We start from the raw sequence: 16708 nt of genomic DNA, 5'->3' as shown, positions 1-16708 counted from the left end.
GACGGATAAAGAGGGCAGTGCATAAAGACTTTCTCTGTTTGTGAATAGAAAACACCACATGCTGTTAGTTCCTCCATGAAAGTCACACCTAGACATAATGATACGAATAATACACATATTTTTAGTGCCATAAACTTTCATATTTGATTTAAAAAATATTCTTTAGTGGGACTGTTACTACTTACCATGAATTTGAAAACATATTTGTTCAAAATGATAAAAAAGCATAACTGGTTTCAAAGGCAATTCATCAGCTGTGATTTTTAATATTTTCATCAGTTTAAATTACATTTCAAAAGATCACATTGTATTGGCAAAATTTAAAACATATTGAGTGATTCAGTTTATTTGGCAGGGACATAAAATGACACAACATGAACACACAAAACTACTCTTTTCACAGTCTAACATTTCTGTCCTTTTTTCGCAGAGGCCTGTGTCACTGGCTTTCCCCAGCAGGTGGGACTCTGTGTATGTGCGTGTAGGACTTCATGAGGGTCACACTGCCGTGGTGTGACACTCCCAAAGGTAAAACACATTCCTCTGTGAGGAGCCCTTGACCAACATCCCAGCACATCACTGTAGAGATGACTTGGTTTTTGTTATCCCGTCCCCCAGTGATGAACAGTTTGTTGTTACAGGCAGCGATGGCGCAGCTTGCTCTCTCCCCCAGACGGGTGACTAGAGACCAGGAGTCCGACAGGGGTGAGTAGCAGTACATGGCATGCATGGCACCACCTGTTGGCAAACAGAGAAATTTAAATAATAAACTGTATTATCATAACTAGTATCTTCAATTCTACATGTAAAGTCTCTTTCTTTTGCAATATGCTAAACAGCTCTCACCACCTATCATGCCAACACAGATCCATTCTTTACCCTGCCTGCCCTACCACACCTTCCTAGTCCAAACAGCATTTCCACCTTCAACAAGCCCGGGCTCTGCACATGAAAACAGCCAGGACCGCCCCTGGCCAAATTAAGGCCCTAAGCAGACTCTGTTATGAGGCCTCCAATACTGCAAAACTTATTTTTATCTGAAAAAGTCACACAAATTATTACTTTTAATGATCACATCCCTTGTTACAATAATAAAATAATATTGATTTCCATCTATCCTTTTTTTCAAGGTAATCACTGTGGGATTATTATTATCATCATAACATTACTCCCATTTTATTACCTATTGGTTTTATTGGGGTCTTCTCCTCAAAATTAAACTGGCATAAACCAGAGGATCTTGCTCCCTCATGCCCCCTCAAGCACACCCCTGCAACCCTCCCCTTCACTCACACACAGCAGCTCATCCGTTTGGCTTCTTCCTCTTCCTCACTGGTTTTCTTCTTCAGTGTTATCATCAGTAGCTGGTCTTTTATTAAATCACCATAAACTATACGCTGATTTTAAAACAGCTGATCTGCGCCAGGAAGTTCGACGACATCAATAAATTCCAGCATGGGAACTTTATGAAGTTTTATCATAAAGTCACTAAACTAAACGATGGTAGAAGTTAATGGTTTACAAGAGAGGTTGAAGAATAATGGGTGACAGACGTGGTGAGAGTTTCTGTGCTGCAAATAGTAGCAAGAGAGAAGGAGAGCGAGTGGACACTGCATGCACTTAATTCATCACAGATGGCACCGATCTCCAAAAAAGATGTCTTTAGGGTTAATTTACTAATGTGTGACGGCCAGGTAAAGTTCTGTTTGGTCAACATCATATATACATTACCTGGATAGTATTTATCTTGCAAACAGCAGACTGATGCCCAGAGAGACAGAGAAAAGAAAAAACACTCAAAGCGAGGCCCCCCATAGTGATGAGGCCCTACGCGCTATGTGTAGTTTGCGTATAGGCAGGGGTGGGCCTTCAAGCACCAAGTGACAATGCTGACATTACCTACCCTATCATGACTCATAGATGCACCCACTAATGGGCAACTATTTCTGGCACCAACATTACACATGAAACTGCAAAGAACGTAAGAAAAACTAAAATGTCAGAGAAAAGTGTGAGATGAGAGCGCAAGGGAAACAGAGGCAGGGTGAGGTGCCCTGACTGGAGCTATCACTCATCCCCACCTGCCAGGGCTTGGGGCCTTACCTTCCCCTAACCTTCTTAATTTTACGATGGAGGAGAAAAGAAAATAGAGTTTGAGAAAAGAGAAGAGTCAAGGGGTTTTCGTAGAGCATTATTTTAGCCCCCAGCTGGCAATATTCCTTCTCATCCAAATCTACTGACTGGTCTGAACTGCTTCATCTGACATCTTCCTAACCGTGCTTTACAAATTCTGACACTGCACTCCCAGCTCTCTAAGTAATGAAACTGCTGACCTTGCTATTAACCCCCTACATCCCACCTCTACTGATGTACCCTCGCTTTCCATCCTCGCTGTTCAGCTTCTGCTTTTACATCTGCATATCAAAGCTTATTTTACTTTCATACGCTTCCTCCATAGAATCCTCCCAGAGAACAGTCAGTTCTATAACACAAACTATTCACTGACCTTAAGACCTTTGCGCTAAGTCAGGTCTTGGATTAGTGCAAACCATGTCCTGTGGCATGACAAGTTTCCCTCCTAAATCTATCTGCATGTCCCAGTCATTAGTTCCATGTAACTGGCAGGACAGATGCCTGCCTATAAACCCACCTCTTCTGAATTTGTCTCCCTTACGAACAAACTGAACAGCTGCTCTCCCTTCCTGATTACATCCTGCATTCGCCTGTCGCCTTCTGTTTTTCTGTTCCTGCTGCCAAACTTTTCAAAACCCTGTTGTGCTGAAATGTATACCCACTTCATGACCTACTGATCTTACATTTTGCCAAAATGTGCCTGAATGGTGTCCTTGAGCACAATGAGCATTATGGGTCCTGGCCTACCCCACGTTTTAGGTTCTGAGATGATTGTAGGACACCATGGGTAGCCTCAGCTACATACTCAACTACTTCAACGGGCAAATGATGTGGGTCAAGACTGCTCACTTCAGCCTCCTCACACAGGGTGCTAGGCTGAAATAGCTCCCTGATATGATTTATTTTTGATGATTAAATATTATTAAATATTAACATGAAAAGTGTTGATCAGTTAAAAAATGAAAGTTTGAAAATAGGAAGTAGGACATTTCCCAGAGTAAAAGCATGGAAGCTCTTTATATCCAAACTGTAATGTAAATAGCCCAAATGTGCCATCCACCACAGCTAACTCACCAACTATATAGATGCAGTCTTTGAAAGTTACTGCATTAGTGCATTTGGTTTCAATGGGAACGGGCGCCCGTAGTTCCCAGCAGTCCGTCCCAGGCTCCCAGCACTGGACCTGATCAGTAGCCAGTTTTCCATTCGGCCCACCACCAATCACGTAGATCCATCTGTCAAAGCTTGCTGCAGCAAAGGAGCTAACTCCCACTGCAAGGGGTGTCACCTACAAGCAGAAGGGGCATCTGAAGTTAATGACACAAAAAACTGTCAGACAGGCAGAGAGATGATTATCCTACATTACAATTCTGTAAAGATACAGTGCTTAACAAATTTATTAGACCACCTGTCATATTTGTCTCAGAGACCATCCAGCATCATGAAGTGCTTTAATGCGGACTCTTTCATTTTCAATCAGCTCTCGACGTTTTACTATTTTGAACAGGAATGAGGAATTTCAAACTGAATTCACCTTTTTATACCCAAATTTGAGCCGGCTCACTGGGCTTCTCTGAGAAGTCAGAAATGAATCAAGCATAATATTCAACCACTAAAACTCATTTTTCTGTTCAGGAATGCAAATAAATAACTATAATTTGACCTATTAAGAAATATTAATGTGCTTTACTATCTTTTCAGTGTTTTTAAGTCAATAAATTTGAAAATTCATGGATAACAATAATAATGATATTTTAGCATTAAAAATATAATTTCGGTTATAGAGCTTCTACATATTGGTGTATTAACCATTGGAGAAACATGAAAAATGATTTTGGTAATTACCGATGCTGTTAATTGAGGGCAGCTATGGCATAAACCTTACTTTTGGTGGTGGTCTAATAAATTTGTTAAGCACTGTATCTTTACTGAACAGGGCATCAAATATACTTTCTTACCCACATAAATGTACACAATAGTTGAACAGTAACGAGGTAAGCTATGGGGTTTGATATTTTAGTTGTCCTTTTTTAAAACTCTTTTTCATAGTGGCATTTTCCTAATTTCACAATTTATTCTTGTTTCCATGATGGCAGAAAAATCAGTGGACTCTTACATATTAGCTTTAGCTAGCAAACAACATCTCCAAGCAGAATGAGTCAGTTAGCTTTCACTAGCTAAAAAAGCTACAGTGCCAAAGTAATTTTGGATGAAACCTCTCATCTACTTTAAGTACTCATACTCATACAATACACATGAAAAGATTTAAGTAATAGAAAACAATTTAAGTCATCAGTTAGAGCATTGACATTCAAAAACTCTGGATTTAAAAGTCTTAACTAAAAATGTAAAAACATTCAGAGACACCAAGTTTTGCAGTTTAAATTCAGTCTGCAGATTGTTTTAAGCTGCTCCAACATATAAATATTATAAAAAGTCTTTTACATCTTCAATTTAACAAAGAAACACATATTGCTTTGGGTATAAGCATCGCTTGAATAGTCATAATACCTTAAAAAGCAGTACTTGCCTAACTAGCTAGTAGTAGCTAGCCAACCAACACAGTTGGTGTCTTAAATCGCATACTGAAACGTACACTCAAATACAGTATACTATTGGCAAGCTCATAAAGCTCTGGGAATTTAGTGGGGAATGATGGTAGCTGAATGCCATATTGGTGACAAAGCAGATGTTGCACTGTTAGCGTGCTAGCGTGCTACCTAGCATTAGCATCCGCATCCGGTAGTTAGCGAAAGTGTTAATAGCAACAGCAGGTAGTTTTGATTTTTAAAACGGCCTTAAAGCAAAATAGTTTAATTTTCCTTATGTAAATGATGTTTTAATAATATACAAGTTACATGAAACTAACAGTGAGTGAAAATAGCCATCAAATTTTGATTAGAATTGCTAACATATTCTAACAACTTGCTGTTAAAAAAGGTAGAAGAAGAAAACAGAGGCAGTTAAACTGTTGCCACTTCCTGTTAGTGCACACTAGCCCAGTGTGATAGAGCTCTGTACTGTATTGAAGTGATCTGTCTTATATTATACTAACAGAAGTGTGTGTTTTGATACACACTGAGTGTTATCTTTACAGCAGTTTTCCTTCCTCAGGAAGGAAAACTTTTTATATCAAAAACCTCACAGGCTGTGTCCACAATCCCTCCCTTTTCACTATATAGTGCACTATATAGGCTAATGGTGTCTGAATTCTGAGTGGGCATTGTTATACACTATATATTGTACTCATTCATTCCCACAATCCATTGTGAAAAGTAGTGAACAACCAATGGTCACAAGCCAAGCAATATTTACCAGCATGCATCACGGCTGCTGCTCTCAAACATGATAGACAAACTGTAAGAAAGTGTGAAGGATTCATAACAATGTAACTTTCTTCCCACATTGATGATTACAAGGAATGAAACCATCACCCATGCAAAAATAAGAGATGATACACAAAAATATTTAAGACTATTTTGCCACAAAAGTCACAGAACATTTTTATTGATGAGTATTTTTCTTTTTTTGTGAAGACATTACATTTTGTATCCGTTTTCAGTGAAATTGTATTGTTTATTTCGATTCTCAGCCATTTTCATGGAAATCTACGACTTCTTGCTGCTAAAAGTTTTGATTGTGAGATGGCGAGACATCATTATCCGAGGACGGAGTAGTGTCAAAAATCGGTTTTGTGTTTGCAAATGAGTCCTCTATATAATCCACCATATGCTGCTCATGATATGGAGGATAGGGAGTAAATGAGTGTGTGGTTTGGACACAGCCACTGACTTCTTTTTTCTACCTCAGACCAACAGGAGCTAGTCAACGTTGCTAGCACCAGTTGACGTAGTGGTTGGTAGTAGCTCACTAGCTGCTCAGGCTAACCTGGTAGAGCATCTTTATGAAGCTGTGTTTGAAAAGATATGGACTGGGTTTTTTTTTACCAGCAACCTCTTGGCATTAGCGCTGTTGTTCAAGGGAACAGGTGCAGACCGGTTAGTTATGGTAATTGATGTTAAGTTTACTGGCTTGAAATACAAAACTGTTGAATGGTTTGCTGGGAGGTGGAAGGACAGTCGACACAACACTGTCATAAAACATGGCGCTATGAAATCAATTATGACTTTCTTTAAAGTGGCATAATGGCAGTTATTAAATTATTATACCAGTGTTTGAATTGAGTGCCTGAAAGAGTTGATATCTTCGACTGTTGATGGTTAGAATGGGTCCAAGATGATGTGATATTTTTTTAAAGGAATTTTGTTTCTCCCTTTTTTGGGCAGCAGGAAAAAATGTAATGTTTTGATTAATCACCTATAAAGTTTGCATGTTACAGTTTAGTAAATGTTCTAGACTTTGCTTAACAATATAATTTATATGTGCTCACTCTTATGGCTTTTGTGAATAAAGTTAGTTCAATATTCTGTGGTAAGTTGTTTTAGACTGACTTGAAGGAAATGCCCATCCCTGCTATTCGCTTCACCAGTCAAATTCCACAATCATCATGAGATACTGGGCTTTTTAAAAAAATTAAAAATAGCAGCAAGATGTGATCGAAACGAGGTTGGGGAGAATACCGAGAGGCAAACACTTAATGCTACTGGAAGGGACTTTCCATTTATTTTCCATTCTGTAAACAAACTGGCATCTTCTTTAATTTTGCAGATCTTGTTCTGTACATGTGTAAGTGTTTTAAAACAAAAAAACTCATCCTGCTTTTTTAACGGCCAACTGCGACACTTGCTGGGAATCCATTTAGTGAAAAAATGTTTTTTTTGTCGTTTTTAAATAAAAGCCTTTTTGGGGATGCACTGATACCAATTTTAACAAATATATCAGCTAACATTTGGGTAGTCACCAATACTGGTATGACTTTGTAAAAATATGTTTAAAGCTCTTTAGATGACTTTAAAAGTATGTTTAATTTTAATCAGACGTTCACTGCTTTCTGGCTGTTGCAATTGAAGAACACTGTGGTGCAACTGTTGGTAATGTTTTAGCAACATCAGCAATAAATGCAGGCTTGTGGGATTTTCTAAAGGAAGAGAAACACATTCTACTTTCATGTAACAAATCAGTGGATTTAAGGGGCATAAAACATTTGCAATACATTTATATGTCATCATATATTAGTGCACTGAAAAAGCTAATATCAAAGGAGCTAATATGCATTCTGTCTAAAAAGAAAATTATGGAGCTATAATTGTTGCAAAAGTATTTGCAAATGCGTACAAAGATCTGCGCACAAATCCACAATCATCACGCAGGCGCTGTTTGTGCTGCAGGTGCAGGATCAGCAGCACCACATTGGGCAGAGCCAGGTGACTCAGAGGTCTCTAATTTCAGAGTTTTTCTGGTGGCCACAGCAGAACTTTAGCTTTTACATTTTTATGTTGGGATTCTTTTGCTCACGGGACTGCAGAGCGATTTTCTGTTTCAAGGACAGCTGACGGCGCTATCAACGTGATGTCAGAGCAAATGATCAAAATATTAAAATGATTGTGTAGTGCGAACTGTAATGGACTGAAATTAATATTTCGTCAGGCCGATGGTTTTGATCACACATTAAAGCACATTTTCAAGTCCTATATGTTTCCTGGCCAGGAAATAAGAAATAAATATTTAGGATATTGCAAGATTCAAACCCATGACTAGGTAAATGAAAGTCTGCGATATTGCCACTCAGTCACCTGATCAACAGGCTGAAGGATGCTGGAGTAATGTGATTAAGATGTCAACATTGGTGGATGCTGTTCAGCTCTGTGTATAGCCGTCAATCTTCCTCTTCCCCTGTTATTTATATAAATAAAAAATGTTACACACCAAAAAACACCACCAAAATGAACTAAGTCCACAAATACAAATTGGTCTACATATTTGCTGATTAGTGCACGCATTTGTGGATCTTTGTACAAATTTGCAAAACTTTGCACACATTTGCAAATCTTTACACGCATTTGCAGATCTGTACACACATTTGTGGATTTGTGCACATATTTGCAGATCAGTACACGCATTTGTGGATTTGTGCGCAGATCTTTGTACACATTTGCAAATACTTTTGCAACAATAAAAGCTCCATAGAAAATGACCAGTGCAGTATTTGCAATTGTATGTGGTTTTCCCCATTCCTCTACTTTGCCTACTTGTTCAACCAATGAGAGGCTGATATTCTACTGAGTAACCTTGGGTGCAGTTGTATGGGTGATGCATGAGAGTGAGAACTTTAGCACAGTATTCGACTGACACTGGTGTCATTATGAGTGCATTTAAAGACTGTTTTAGCAGTGTGCTGTAAATTGTTTTGTTCACACCTAACCCCCAGCAGCAATGCCCCATATCAAAAATAACAACATAAAAATAAACAAGTTTCATGGTTATAGATTTGCCTTCTTTTTTTATCTCAACTTGAGGCATCAGTTTCAAATTCAATCTGAAAATCATCACATGAGCTTTAAGTTTCAGACCTAATACTAAAAAATGGAACCGAAATACATAGGGGAAAATAGAGTAAGGTTATAATTCACTACAACTAATTAGTTCCACAAACATATAGTATCTGTTCTGACTAATGGGGAACATTTAGTGAAAGTCCCATAATAGTATTACTATCACTATTAGTTTCCTGTAAGTTTACCTGTGTCCAGCGGTTGTGAAACGGATCATAGGCCTCTACACTGGAGAGTCTCTTAACTCCATCAAATCCACCCAGCGCATACACCTTCCCCCTGTGAACCGCCATCTTGTGTCTCCAGCGGCCAGTTGTTAGGGGCTCGATCTGGATCCACTTGTCGAGGGCGCCGTTATATTTCCAAACATCATGCTGTGTCTCTTTACCTCCTGCAATAACAAGGGCGTCACAGAAACTCTTACTTCATACAGACTAACATTTATCCCAAAAGTCTGATGCATACGTTTTTAACCCTGTATTTAAATCCAAACATTTGCTGTACCATATGAAAAAACATGCAAATTCCTATGACCTAGACCAGGGGTGTCCAAACTATGACCCTGGGGCCAAATATGGCCCACAGCAAATTCTAGACATAAAACGAAATATGGAATATGAAGCTTGAATATGCTTTAATGCATTGGTTCCCAACCTGGGGCCCGAGACCCCCCAGGGGGTGCCAAAGAGGGGGGGTGCAAAGCTTTGCGTGTTCTGAGGCTGCCAAATTAGATTTACAAATATTGACTAAAACCATGATATAGCAGTTATTAAGTTGTTTATGCAAAGGTCTTTTGAAAAGAAAAGCATGCATAGATAGGCCTTTTTGGGTTCTATCAATAAAAAAACTAAAATCTATGTTGATTTTTGATGGCAGTGTGTCACTTTTTCTTCTCTCTTATGTCCTGGGGGGGCTCTGCTTCTCTTAGGTACCTGTAGGGGGGGCTCCAAGGAAAAGTGGCTGCTTTAATGTCTTGTACTTCACAGTTTCACCACAAGGTGGCGCTGCCAGTATAATTCTGTAAACAAGCATTTTGACAAACATTTTCTGTGACTAAATTGAGACGACACTGTAAATGGTGAAATATTGGCAACTAAAATAATTGCAATTTCTCGATTGATAACTCCCTGATGGATTATGGCAGCAAAAAGCAGCACCAGTAACATTTTATGGGTAGGGCCAGTAGTAGTCAGGGCTGAACAGGGCCCCCTGAAATCTGATTGGCCTCCCTAAAATCTTGAAAATGATTGGCTATTTGCCTTGACAGCTTACCTACATTAGACTGGTTTACTACCTTTAATATCCTCAAGGTGAGGTTTAATGAAAGTGACCCCACCTCTATATATTTCTGTATGTGTCCTTTGTTGGATTTGGACACCCCTGACTTACTTTCACACTTCACAGTGTTGTTTTACAGTTGTGATGCTGAGGTGTCAGTTTATTTTCTGAAGCTGGAAAACACCTAAAACCACAACAACCTTTGATGCACTGGATGCTACATCTCTTTTGATTGGATGACTTTTGGGCCAAACTGTTGACTAAAAAATTAAAACAACTTGAACTTTGAGTTCAAAGAAGCCTAGAAAAATCTACAACATCTACAACCCCCTGTATGGTGCAGATAAAAGAAGGTACTAGGAAAGCACTTGGAGAGCACAGATATCCGCCATTAGCCCTATCTCCCAATAGTAAAGAATCCTTAAAAAAATTCCTGGATCCCGACGGAGATCACTCCCACTCCCTCACTCCCAAAATTGAATCAGTTCTTCCTTATGCCATTTCTGACATTTCCAGAAAATTTCATCAAAATCCGTCCAAAACTTTTTGAGTTATGTTCCTAACAAACTAGCAAACAAACTAACTAACAAACCCTGCTGATCACATAACCTCCTTGGCGGAGGTCATTTGCAGATGCAGTCGGTAGACGGTGAACAGTCTTGCCTTTACTTAACTTCTCTCACCTGATATGTACACTTCATTGCGAAAGGTGATGCAAGCAAATTCCACCCATTTTCTGTTCTGACTTTCATCCTCCATCTCTGTAAATGGAAGCCGTGCGACCTCCAGCCTGCTGCGTCTGAGAGGGTCCAAGCAGGTGACGGTGGAGATGAATCGTTCATCTTTAGTGCAGCCTCCAATTATTAGAAACACTTCAGAGAGAAAGTGCCGTTCCCGGGGTTTTGTGCGTTCAGAGACCAGCTGTAAACATATCATACAAATACAACTGACATTACCATACTTATCATGAAAAAGGGGGGCATAAAGGGACAACAGTTAAGAATTTTGTCATGCAAATGTTTGACAATATTGTCTACTGACCTCCCTGCCACACAGGTGATATGTACGGGCCTCTTGCAGCAAATGAAAAGCCTCACTGCAGCCACGAATCAGTTCATCTGACTCGACTTTCTCTACAAAGTACGCTGGCTCAAGCAAAGGCAGTCGCACATGTGGAAGCAACCTGGCCAGAAGCGGAGAGCGTTCATCCTTTCTGGCTCTCACCCAGCACATCATGGCTTCAAAAACGCTCTCCTCACCCTTCACATCCAGGTCATCCCTCTGCAGGATGCTCTGTAGAGACTCTGCAGGCATCTCCAGGAAGTCCTGCTGCTGGACAACCTGGGAGAACTGAGAGGTGATGTAGTCCTGAACCTTGGTCTTCAGAGCCGGCAGGGCGTGGCTTTCGGCGAGATTCAGGATGCCGATGCAGCTCTCTAGATGTAGAGACTTACTCAGGAAGCCAGCACACGCATCCACAACACGCATGAACTACAGGAGACAAGGTCAGGATATGAAACATTATTATTTTAACCCCCTGAGACCTTAGCTTTCATTTGTTAAGTTTTTTTAATATCTTCTACTTATTTGGGATTAGTAGGATCTGATAAGTCGAAAATCTAAGCACTGTATTTCAACAAGAAGTAGTTTTCAAATAAATTGATGTCCTCACATGAGGACAGTGGGTCTAATTTTCTGTGTTGCACAGAAAATTGGCAATTCTGCTAAATTGGTGCAAAAAGAGCTGGAAATATCCTGAAAGAAAATAAAAGGATTTATTCCCTAATTTTTATTCCTGCATATACATGAAAACTTTAGGGACATTCCTACAATTTTTCCCACTTAAATTGTGCTTTTTATTTCAGTTTCCCAGTATTTTTAGTCTTCCAAATCCGTCAGGAAACAAAAACTTTTATAATAAAATGAATATGATTATAACACTCTTTTTAGATTTTTTCAAATCTACATGAAAAATTATTCATTTATTACTATATTTTCAAAACATTTTTAAGTATTATTTTTGTTTTTTGTGATTATATTTTTCTGGCAAAAGGCATTAATTTATTTGAACTGATTTCTGAGTTAATGAGTCATTACTTTTGATCCACACTTAACTAAAACAACATCAAAGAAGCGTAATTAATGGTTTAACACTTGTTATATGGGATAAAATATTGCCATGATATGATATTGATAGCAAATTTGAGTACAATTACAAAAAACTTGGAATGATTGAGAACATTTAATTAAAACTAAAATATGTTCAACTCAAAAAAATAGAGCTTAAATAGCTATTTGGGATTTTTAAATTAAAAAAGCTCATTTTTTTAACAACATACTGTTCGGTCTTATAGTGTAATAAGCCTTGAGAAGTCTACTTAACCCATAGGGACCCACCGTAACACAGGTGTCACATGACCTTTATGTTAATTAATGAAGATTCTGAGTGAAACACAACATTCTGAAGTGGTCATGTGACTTAAGGGGGGTATGGGGAGAACTTTCTTGGGCCCAGCCAAACTGGGGGTCAATTAAGGTCAGCAAAATCATGATCCATTCAAAAGTTAAGCTGTAATAAACATATTTTATATTTTTAAATATATATACAGAATAAATATTTTTAAGTATATACATGGGTTACAAGTGGCAAACATGGGCAAAAATTGATTAATTGTGGCAGAAAAGTTGCAAAAATGACCAGATACAGTAAACAGGACTACACAGTGACATAAGATGAGTTGAAAGTGGAAAGAATGGATTGGATGTTGAAAAAGTGGCAATGAATGGAGACAGCAGCGAAAAGAGTTCAAAAGAGACAAAATGGGATAAAAGTGGCAAAAATTTGCTCCCAAAAAAGGAGGAGAAATGGGCAGGAAAATGGGCCAAAATGGGTTGAAGAGGCAAAATGGGCAACAAAATGGCAAAAAATGGATAAAACAGCAAGATAAACTGGTAAAAACAGGTTAAAAAGTGACAAAAATGAATTTAAATGGGAAAAAATAGCTAAAAGTAGCATACAGTCAAGGATTTTTTATTAGGCAAAAAATTGGTTACAGAAATGCACAAAGGGTATAAAATGGGGGGAAAATGTTGAAAAGCAGTTAAAAAGTGGCAAAAATGATTATAAAGTGGCAACAGTTGCAAAAATGACTAGATGAAGAAGGAATATTTTGTTCAAAAGTGGCAAAAATGAGTTAAAAGTAGTAACATGGGGCTAAAAGTGGAAAAAGTGGCATAAATGAGTGGAAAAAGTGGTGAAAAGGGGTTAAAAAGCCCAAATTCTTTGAATTCAGCTCATGTGTTGATGTCATCAATAAATCGTGAATGGAGAGGGCATTTACTTTGTTTTTGCTTGGAAAAAAAACTGAAAATGACTATTGTAGTTGAATCTCATTGATTTTGACCTCTGCTGTATAAACACAAATGAAAATATATAGTTAGTGTTATGCCCCCCATCATTTTTTCTATTAGGACAACTGGGTGTGGATCCTTATAGCTTAAAAAGTACTTAAAGCATAAAGTCAGATGATACATGCACATCCTCCACCTCTACCAGTTTATCTGCTTGTTGATCTAACCTCAACAGTTTAGCTGTTAAAAAACTTCCACCAACCACAGAACATTTAACATTTTTCCAAAATCTAAATCTTGAACAGTTTGTCTTAAAAATAGAAGTCTAAAAACACAAACACCTGCCCTCTCTGCTGTGTTTCACAGCTGTGTAGTTAATTTAAGCCTCATAGAAAAATGATCCTGAGTGTGAACAACGGGCCAACTTTCACTTCCCTTTTAGGGTGTCTCATCTCTTACGCAGTGACACATTTGTTCCACTGAGGGGGGAAGAGCATGTAAAGTGCATAGATAAGAACATTTATGAGATTTTAATCTAGTTTAGCTTGACCACAAGGCCTATAAAAATAATCACTCAAGTATGGTTAGTTTAAATTCAGAAAGTGATCTAAATTTAAATAAATCAGTGTTGTGTTGCTTTAGTTGTGCTTTTTGCTGCTGAATCTGAAACAAAGCAGCTTTTGAGGCACCATTTGTGCCAACTGACAGGTAATAATTCAACAGCCCTGAAGTTAAATGCCATGAATATCCATCATACTGTATAAAAAGCAAATGTGCTTTGCAGATAGAATTTATGACTCTAAATCTGGTTGTTTCTCTTTTAACTTGGACTTATGAACCCCACAGTCGATCAAAAGGAGCCCATTTTTTACCATTTTTCTGTCTTTGTGCAGATTTAAAACCCTAGGAAATACTTTCAGAAAAAGTTATGCATTCAAAAAGCATTCAACACACTTAAAATACTCATATCAATCATCAAAACAAATATGAACAGAAACAATAGAGCTGTATAACGACAAGGCATCAGGTTCTTAAAGTAAATATGCAGGGGGCTTTGTGTAAAGTGTCTGTACTTTAATTATTTAATGGCAACCAGAACAGATCTTTTTCTTTTTATCTATGAATTTATGTATTAAAAAATAATTTAAATGTCAAAATCATTGTCCAAAAGATTTTTAGAGAACTTTATTCTACTGGAAATTAGTTTTAAAAAAGACTGATGCTTATATGTAATCAAGATAAACAAGTAACTCCCTTTGTTCCTGATTAGGATTGGACCAAGTTAGTTAATCTTCTTTAAATGTGAGTTTTTGTAAATATAGGTCAGTTTACCTGAAATTGACTGGCAGCTTCCAGTATTTTCTGGACGTTTGAGTGTGTCAGGAAGGCCTTGCTGGTGTACGTATATTCCAGGAGAGTGTTCATCGTCCCACTGTCTAATCCCTTTATTTCCACAGTCTTCTCATGACTTTCCCTTAGGCCACTGCAAAACATCGCCCTGCACACAAAAAGTATCCAGTCAGCAAAAGTAACAAGCAAAAAATTATGACAAGTAAGGATCCGACGGACTATTTTACCTGAAGTACTGACTGGCTGCAGCGAGTACGGCTCTGTGGCAGGGGAAGTCATGTCCCTGAACACACAGTACGACATCAGTGAGCTCTCTGTTCACCCTGAGGGTCTCCATCCCTCTCTGCAGCTCCGCAGGGAGACCTCCGTCCTCCCAGCCAAACTCGCCAGAGCCCATCAGGTCGTCTCTCTCTTCCTCAGGGCTGGACTCATCTCCAAGAAGCAGCAGGGGACAGTCTGTTGTCCTCTCCAGTGAGTCACTCATCTTTTCTACACCAGAAGCTCTTCAGACACCCGTTCTTCTTTACAAGACTGGCGTGCAGCTACTTTGGGTGCACCTGCGCCAGCACAGGCTCCCCTGTGGTTTTATGTTCGTAACAGTTCTGTCGTAGCAAGATGTGGATTTGTTTTTTCCTGTCCTCTTCATACTTCCTATTCCTGTTCAGAGAGGAACAGGCGTATGAAGCAATACTTGTTTCTAGACACTTCCTCTTCTTGTGCTGAGTTAATTTCCCCTAAAAGTACTATTTTTTTTCCTTTCTTTATCAGAACCACAAGTCTACTGAACAATTTTAAGCAAAGAACATAAAATAACAATTAAAATATTTTAAGATGGGATTAAAGTGGTAGTGAGATGCTTAAATTTCATTACATATTTAAATGCTGTAAAAAATAAAATGAAACAAATAACACTATACTGTACAGTTCCTCAATTAGTTTATTCTAACGGACAAATTGCAACAAAGTTATTAAGCCACTGGCAAAATACCTGTGAGTTATTATTGTAGAGGTTATTGTTGCTATGATTGTCATTATTTTATAATCATAATAAGTGGATGAGGTAGGAATTAAAAATGATAAAGTCCTGTCATACAAGAAATGACTGATACAAAATCATAAACCATAACTTCACCATTATTACATATAACATATATAAATACATATTTCCACTTTTAACCCATTTTTGCCACTTTATGCCCATTACAATCACTGTTTTCAATTTTTCACCAATATTTACCAATTCTTTTTGGCACTTTCACCCCATTTTTGCTATTTGACATCAAATTTTTACTTTGTTGCCACTTTTAAGTTTTCTTTTGGATTTTGCCACTTTTCACCAAATGTATGCTACTTTTAATATATTTTTTCAACTTTATGCCCTTCTATACCACTTTAAACCCATATTTGCCACTCTATGCAAATTCACATCTTTCAAAAGGTGTTTTTTGAAAAATGTAAACCACACATTTCATGTTTAAGTTTTTAAGTTTTTCCTTGTTCTCATGAAGTTTTCATTGTTATTCTTCAGTTGATTTTTAATGTAGCATTGTGTTATTTTGGTGAACTCTTCGTGGGACACAGAGAATTTCTTTTTAATCTGAACTTTATTTTACTTCGTCACTTTTGTGTTATACAATTTGCTCTTCTTTTTGTTTTATGTTGTAACCATGACAGGGCCAACAAATGAAGCAAAGTCTAAGTTCAAGTAGGAAGACTGTCCGACACACATTCATATTGCTGACTCTTCAACTCTCTCTGTTCTTCCTGCTGATTATCTGATTAAATGCATTTCCTCTTTAAGTAACAAACCAACCAGACGTTGACACAACCTCTATGGACTAATCACTGACTCTTCTCTCTGTTGCTGTCATGGATCCATGAGACCCTCCATCCCAGTCACCACCTGTCCCACCCTTCATAGTCCAAAACCACATCTTCAGATGAGAACTGCACATCATGCCCTGAATCCCTCATCACCACCACCAGTGTTTAGACCCCATCATTAACACCTACACATTTATAAATTGACTATACCTGTGTAAATCTAAATCTGCATTTACACATTCAAGGATCTCTGTGTGCATTTGGGGTTCTTTATAAATAACTAATGATGTGATAATGATGGGTTGTTTTGTGCTTTTTAC

At 38.1% G+C, this 16708-nt stretch overlaps 1 protein-coding gene across 1 annotated transcript; it reads right to left on the bottom strand.

The window, feature by feature from the left end:
* Positions 1-247: 247 nt before the first annotated feature.
* On the bottom strand, positions 248-15209 carry klhl6 (kelch-like family member 6). Its single transcript, XM_041807632.1, has 7 exons — positions 14792-15209; positions 14547-14712; positions 10905-11354; positions 10547-10784; positions 8774-8976; positions 3208-3421; positions 248-738 (listed from the first exon to the last, which is right to left on the bottom strand). The coding sequence occupies exons 1-7, from the start codon at positions 15046-15048 to the stop codon at positions 440-442; spliced, it is 1827 nt and encodes a 608-aa protein (XP_041663566.1). The 5' UTR covers positions 15049-15209; the 3' UTR covers positions 248-439.
* Between the last annotated feature and the right edge of the window lie 1499 nt (positions 15210-16708).

The sequence above is a fragment of the Cheilinus undulatus genome, linkage group 15 (genome assembly GCF_018320785.1).
Source record: "Cheilinus undulatus linkage group 15, ASM1832078v1, whole genome shotgun sequence".
Taxonomy (NCBI): Eukaryota; Metazoa; Chordata; class Actinopteri; order Labriformes; family Labridae; genus Cheilinus; species Cheilinus undulatus.
The sequence above is the reverse complement of the archived record's forward strand: the minus strand, read 5'-3'. Positions and strand labels throughout refer to the sequence as shown.